A 7,822-nucleotide genomic window follows, 5' to 3' on the forward strand; every position below is an offset into this window, starting at 1 on the left:
AATAATTAACATTTCATAAATTATTTCAAATAAAATAAGTAACAATCAAAAGAATGATAATCAAATTTTAAAGATAAATTTTTTTAATAAAAAAAGAATTAAACTTGATATAATCAGTAAATAATATAACATTTCTAAATTTTTCACAACTTTTAGAAAGTGTTTTTCGCTCAAATTTTTTAGAAAAAGACTTTTTTGAAAACCAAGTTAAATTTTTCTTTAACTGAAAAATATTTTTTTATTAATTAATTTTTTAATAACAAATAAATATATAAAAAAATTAAAAATAAATTTTTAAAAATAACATTTTGAGAAACAAATATAACCTTAACCTGCCCTATTTTTATATTGTGCTCGCTTTATGTCCAAATAATTGAAATTAATTCTCGAAATGGTAGCTCATTTCCCGAGACAGACAGCACTACAAATTTTTTTAAAGAATCCACAACAACCCGTAACAGAAATATCGATGTTTTTTGAAACAGAATTTGCACCGTCCCCTAGATATTTCGATATACAACCACACAATTTTGCAAGCTATTGCCGATTGTTTCCAGCCATGCCATGGCCGAAAGTCACGAACAAATGCCCTTTAACCAGTTTAAAATTTTGAATTCAACAAGGGAGAGTGGCTCCATAAAGGGCCGTTTGGCTGTGTCCTTGCTGTGGCGCTCCTCCCTTAAATCGAATCAAATACACTAGACCTCGTATAGACTCCAGTGACTTGTAAGGTTCACGATTTTTATCATGTGAACATTAATGTTTATTGCTTTCCACGTGGTTCCATGACCCCAGCTCTTCGTTGTCCGCTGTTTCTTTCGGGAAGTCATGCCCCCCCAGCTGTAGGACTATATATAATGTTATAAAATCACCTCCATGGCCTCAAAATATTTACAAGAAGCCAACCAATTCCTGCCAGCGGATTTTGCATAAAATGCAGCTTCTGAAGGAGGATATTTATAGAATGTGGTATTTATGAGTACGGTAAGGATTTTTTTTTTTAATTTAAAATAATATTTTTTTAAAAAATTATTTTTAATATCAATACATTAAAATAATTAAAAATTAAAAAAATTAAATTTACAATATTTTTATGTTTCGAGATAAGATTGACCTCTTAAATTTAGCTGTATCCCCACAGGCATAAAATACATATCCTTGGCTGAAAACTTGTTCTCTGCAATAAACTTTATATATTTTGTTATGTGTATATATAGGCTTAAGATAAGAAAACTCTGTGATATCTTTACCATGTATATCTGGTTGATTCAGAACTCCAATCTTCTCATTCCGTGGATGGATAACTAAGAGTGTGATTTTTTTAAAAAACTGAAATCACTTTTTAATTTTTTTTAATATATTTGTTATTAAAAAATTGATTAATAAAAAATATTTTTCAGGTAAAGAAAAATTTAGTTTGATTTTCAGAAAAGTATTTTCTTTTTTATTATGAGTTGAAAACATTTTTTTATAAGTTGTAAAAATATTAAAAATATTATATTATTTATTGATTATATCAAATTTAGTTCTCAAACTTTTAATTGCAATATATATTTTATTTTGAATTTTTTTTTTCAATTTCATTCCTTAAAATTTAATTTTTATGTCAACTTTAGTCCTCATTTTTATAATTGTTATTTTTTCCTTATCGTTTTTTAATTGAAATTTTTTATTTATCAAATTTGATCCTCATTCTTTTGATTATTAGTTATTTTATCTGAAATAATTTATGAAATAATAATTATTATTATTTTAATTTTTTTATCTTTTAATTTTTTAGATTTGATATTTACTATTTATTTTATTTAAGATAATATATAAAATTATATATATATATATATATTTATTTATTTAATTTCATTGTTATTCAACCTTTTAACATGTAAGATTTATTTCTTATTATCTTAATAAACTTAAGAAAATAAAATATTAATAAATTATCTTTCAGCTTATTTTTATAACATAATCAAATATTAAAAAATATTTTTTAATTTATTTTTATTATACTATTAAATATCAAGAAATAATTTATTTTTTTAGAATTTATTTTTATAATAAAATTACTAAACGGGAATAAATTCCAAGACTAGCTTCAGTTTCTGGCAAGAAAGATCTGCTGTTCTTGGTGCATTCCGTGGTATTGCAAGTTTTCTCAGAATAGAGCAATAAAAGTTCCTAGCTATCCAATCTTCTGTGATTAATCCCACTCAACTATTTTTCTAGTTTGAGCACTATTTACCTACTCTGATCAAACGTGCAATTCCACATATACTATTGGGAGAGTTGTGTTAAAATATTGGTGGCCACATAAATGTTATTTAAGCAGGCGTACGAGCCTTCTAGGGGACATTAATTTGAGAATGTATTAGGTGGCAAGTTATATTGACACCCACGTTCGACCTAGTTAGGACAAATGACACGTGGGATTCGGTTGAAATTCAGTAACATTTTTTCATCTAATTTGTGCTCAACGGAAGGGCCTCATTGGCACAGTCAACCAAGAGTTTGTTGAAACTTGTAAACAACCTCAGATGGCATCCCCTAGTTGTCTGTCTCAACTAAGTTCGACAGCACCGTTCTGAATCTTTGTTCCAAATTAAGGAACTTGAAAACAAAGATATTCATTATTTTTCTAATCCTCATGATTTTTCTCGAGAAGGAGACTTGGACTGTACAGGGTTCTCCATACAGCTGTAGTCATTCTTCACAATTCAAGCACCCACTGCCCAGCCTTGGTTTTTAATGATTAATTACTGATCAGAATGGTTCGTTGACTTCATTGTTCGCATGATGCTTCCTCGAATAATTCCACTAGCTAGCCGAATTCAAGCTTCCCGTTCCATTGATTTCTTCGCACGATGCTTCCTCGAATAATTCCACTAGCTAGTCAGCCAGCCAGCCAGAGCACTTACTTCGATCAACAGGCAAACTTTGATGACAACAGGCGGAACATTTAGGTAATAATATTCACACCGATTTTGTGACAGCACGTAGAAATCAATTTACCTTGGTGGTCCTATTCATAACAGTTACCAACCGTGCACGAAGATTTTATGAGAAATCACCTTCTGCTTACTCTCATGAGCTTCATCTGAACGGAGGGAGCATAGTTCCAAAGTATACCCAAGGCTCTGTTCCTCGTTCGACAGTCACAACACATGCTTTACTCAACCTATCCCCTGCTGCGGCGAAGTTTGACCCTGATCAAACATGTAGACATGCATTATTGCAGGCATCCAAGCTTGTTCTACAAGGAGAAAAAGGCAGACCAGCACCAAGTTAAAGGAAGTAACCAGCAAACAAATACGTTGCAATCATACCACCAATCTACATCCTTGGATTCTTATATTATGATGATTCCCTCCTCCTAATTCAACATCAAAGTATGAACCATCCTTTAATACAAAAGCAAGAAAATCAAATCATGTCCTTTTCAAATTCGCTCAAGTGTGGGATGCAATGGATTGGATGGAGTTGGGCCTTGTCTTCTCGTATACTTGATTTGAATGGAATTCGATTGAATTTCAATCAAACACTATATAATACTAGTAATTTAGGTTAAATTACCCAAGCAGCTTGTAGCTCAGTGGCGTAAGGTCTAGTAATTAGGTTAAATTTCTAATTCTTTCCAGCCCTTTTTTTATATTCATGTACATGTGAATTATCTTATGCAATGAGTTATTACATGTAATAAAATTTAATAATGTATATATAAAAATAAAATTGTGAAATCATGGTATTATTTATTTGCCAGGTCAGGATATATTGAAGGATGGGACCGTTATGAATGGGGGGTATCACAGGCCACATCCATCTATACCCGACATCATGGTGAGAGTCGGGCGGGCGTGTCGGGCCGGGTATTGTCCGGGTCAGGCAAAATTGCGATCCCGACAAATCTGTCATCACAAAGCAGTGGCATTGTCGTAATAATCGCCTACACCGAACCCAAGAGTTAACGACTAATCACTTAACGTCTCCTTTCACTTTTCGTAGCTTGTATACGTCGAAAAAACACAGACTTGTAGTCTCTCCACACTCTCTCTCTCTCTCTCTCTCTCTCTGTAGCTTGTATACGTCGAAAAAACAGACTTGTAGTCTCTCCACACACCCTCTCTCTCTCTCTCTCCCCTTTCTCTTACAGCACCAAGCACTAAACTCGCAAAATTTCCTCTATTTTCTCAGCAAAAAAACACTAAAATTTTCTTTCCTTGACATTTCCGAGAAAGTTCGAATCCATGTCGGATTCAGATACTGAAACAAACATCACCGCCAACTACTACAACTCTCTCCCTCACAAACTAGCCTCTCAAACGCCATTTTTGAATCTTAAACTCTATGTCTTAATCGCAGTTCTCTTCCTCTGTATCATCTTGGTTTCTTTTTCAATATTCCTCTGTGTTCGTTTACGCCGCGCGGCTAGAAAACGCAATAAAATGAGAGTGAAACACAGTTCGGGTTCGATCCCATTAGTGTCTAAAGAAATTGCGGAGGTTAAAGATTTGGTTTTGGAAAATAAAGAGAAAGATGAGGGGAAAATGGGAAATGTGGGTTTTGAAAAGACGGAGAATGTTGGTGGTGGTGGTGATCTGGAGATGGGAAAGAAGAGTGGAGAGAGTGGTTGTAGTAGTACTGACGACGTTTCGTCGGTGGATGAAAACATAGGATGGGGTCGATGGTATAGTTTGAAAGAGCTTGAGATCGCGACACGTGGATTTGCTGAAGAAAATGTGATTGGTGAAGGAGGGTATGGTGTTGTTTATAGAGGTGTTTTGCAAGGTGGGTCTGTGGTTGCTGTCAAGAATTTACTTAATAATAAGTGAGTATTCAGTTTTTGTTTCAATTATTTTTTAGTTTTTGTATATTTTGTTCTGATTGTTATAGTTTCTGTTTTCCTTTTTGTATTTAACTGCTTTGTTTATGATGGCAAAGTTTTGGTCCTTTGATGATGGAGTACTAGAGGTTGTCTAGTAGGGAATTAAAGTAGAGGGTTGCTTTGTTCTTTTTTTCTTTTTCTTTTTCATTTTCATTATCCAATGGTTTGCACTTCCTAAACATTATCTTAATACCTTTGAGCTTAGGAGGCTTTTTTGTTTTTTGGACCTTTCTCTTTTTGTCCTTTCGATTTATGAATGGCAAGGCTTTATTTTCTTATTGAAATGACAAAGGATCGATCTCATTAAACTACTTTTAGTTTTTCTTTTTCTTTTTTGGAGCTGAATTGGCTTTGGAATTTGGAGTGAAGAAGCGAAGGGTTTTTTTTCGCTGTTGGAGAGAAAGTGGAATATAAGAAATCCTGAAAATGTTCCATGATTTTGTAATGAAATCACTGTTAACTAAACACTGTTGCTCTGATTCGTTACAGGAGTTTTTTTGTTTTTTCCTAATTATTGTTACAGAGTTCTCTGACCATGTTATGAATATTCTCATCAAAAGCTCAAGTCTTGTAATATCTGTGCACTATAAGAATGATCCCGTTGGAACTTCATATGCTGTGAACTTTGTATTTCTAGGGGTCAGGCGGAGAAAGAGTTTAAGGTGGAAGTTGAAGCCATTGGAAAAGTAAGACATAAGAACTTAGTGCGCCTAATTGGGTACTGTGCAGAAGGTGCTCGCAGGTATTTCTCACATCCAAGTTCTACCCATCTATTTTAAGTTCAACGAAATGAAATTTATCTTGTTCATTTTCATGGGAACTGTTTCTGGCCTTGCAGGATGCTTGTTTATGAATATGTTGACAATGGAAACTTGGAGCAATGGTTACATGGTGATGTAGGTCCTGTTAGTCCTCTGACCTGGGATATTCGAATGAAGATTGCAATTGGGACAGCAAAAGGGTGCGGTACTCTAGGCTCTAGTTTCATGTCTTAGTTGTCCTCCCAGTGATTGATCAGTAATAATGGGGGCTAATTACTTTTTGCTTTTCATATCAAATTGATTTTAATCAGTCTATTTGATATATCTTCATACGTGAGCACCTACAAAGTTCAGTCTACAGAATTGCCATCAATTTTGTCGTTGCAGAAGTTTAGTGGGGGTAGTTTTAGTTTGTGTCGGTTGTGTTATTTTGTGCTTCCATTCAGATTCACTCTTTCTTGAGGATTGATATTTTATTCTTCCTCGGCAAAGATTCAAGAATTTTAGTCATTGTGAATAGACATTAACATCAAAGATCAGACTTTAAATTTCCCCCCTTCTCTTTCTTAATCTTTCCCATTGAAAAATTCTTCTACTCTTTTTGTTCCTGAACTTCTATGTTTCCCATCTCTGATGCAGGCTAGCCTATTTACATGAAGGTTTAGAACCTAAAGTTGTTCACCGGGATGTAAAATCCAGTAACATACTTCTCGATAGAAAATGGAACCCCAAGGTCTCAGATTTTGGATTGGCCAAGCTCTTGGGTTCTGAAGCAAGCTATGTGACTACACGTGTCATGGGGACATTTGGGTGTGTATCTTTTCAAAATTGTATTTGAATATTTGTAATGAGGTGGTTGAATTTAAATTTGGATAACATTTCTTTATCTTTACTCTACACTGACATATTTTATCACCATTTGCTCCAGATATGTATCTCCTGATTATGCAAGCACGGGTATGCTTAACGAGGGGAGCGATGTATACAGTTTTGGAATTCTTCTTATGGAGATGATTACTGGAAGGAGTCCTATTGATTACTCCAGACCAGCTGGAGAGGTGAAAAGAAGTTTCCCCTTGTAAGCATCTGTATTGAAAATTGTATCTCCATCATAACACCCTTCAATTGGTTTGTCAGATGAACTTGGTTGATTGGTTCAAAGGAATGGTAGCAAGCCGTCGTGCAGAAGAGCTTGTAGATCCCCTCATTGAAGTGCAGCCTGCTCCAAGGGCTTTGAAACGAACGTTGCTGGTCTGCCTCCGGTGTATAGATTTGGATTCCTGTAAGAGACCAAAAATGGGGCAAATTGTTCATATGCTTGAGGCAGAAGAGTTTCCTTTTCGTACTGTAAGTCCTCCCATGCTTACTATTTTTCATGTCATCATTTTCATCAAAACTGTTTGATGTGTAAGCTTTACCTAATTCCATGGTGTGATATCCAACTAATGTTACTTGTAATTGAATTCACATCGTCTGTGTTGCTTGCATAAGCAATACAGCATATTCTACAGATTAGATTTTGCATAGCCTTGTAGTTGGCAAATAAACCATCAAGATTCTAGAAATTTAGAAAAGCATATTTTTGGACTAAATACAAAACAGAAAGGATGCTTATATGCGTTTTAGATTGGCTAAGCTTTGTAATTTTAGTAACATGGTAACTCTTTCCTCTTCAACAAGAAAGCACACAAATGCCTTCTTTTATTTCCTTTCATCTGCTTCAAGCTGCTATTTGGCCTGTGCAGGAACTTCGAGCAGTTCGAGAGAATGATACTCTACCTTCCACTGATTCTATCTCCGACAAAATTCCACATCCAACCAAGCTTGCTGGTAGTGGTGCTGATGTAGAGAGATCAAGGCGAAGATGATTGTTCACCACATTTGAAACTTAGTAGTTGCTGAATTCAGATTATTTTGCAGTATAATTTTCCACAAATATACGAAGAAGTAATTACATGTCTTCGATGTGCATATATCATATTTACGCTTCCCACCTTCTTGGTTGTCTTTCTTTGCTGATATATTGCAGCAAGTAATTAAGTGAGCTTTGTAAATATTGACATGTTGACAAGTAATTTGCAACCTGCTTGATATGAATGACATCGTGGAATGTTGGATGAAGGCTAGTTGAGCTTAAAAGTCAATATATATTTCACCCCTTTTAGATGCCTTTAGATTCAACTTT

At 34.4% G+C, this 7,822-nt stretch overlaps 1 protein-coding gene across 1 annotated transcript; it reads left to right on the top strand.

Annotated features, from left to right (window-relative positions):
• Window positions 1-4,071: 4,071 nt before the first annotated feature.
• Window positions 4,072-7,758, top strand: LOC105142593 (probable receptor-like serine/threonine-protein kinase At4g34500). The gene is made up of 7 exons (XM_011050298.1): window positions 4,072-4,819; window positions 5,514-5,618; window positions 5,715-5,837; window positions 6,277-6,447; window positions 6,566-6,695; window positions 6,775-6,984; window positions 7,383-7,758. Exons 1-7 carry the CDS (start codon window positions 4,239-4,241, stop codon window positions 7,503-7,505), a joined length of 1,443 nt encoding a protein of 480 aa, XP_011048600.1. The 5' UTR covers window positions 4,072-4,238; the 3' UTR covers window positions 7,506-7,758.
• Window positions 7,759-7,822: the final 64 nt, after the last annotated feature.

The sequence above is a fragment of the Populus euphratica genome, unplaced genomic scaffold (genome assembly GCF_000495115.2).
Source record: "Populus euphratica unplaced genomic scaffold, PopEup_1.0 scaffold3.1, whole genome shotgun sequence".
Classification (NCBI taxonomy): Eukaryota; Viridiplantae; Streptophyta; class Magnoliopsida; order Malpighiales; family Salicaceae; genus Populus; species Populus euphratica.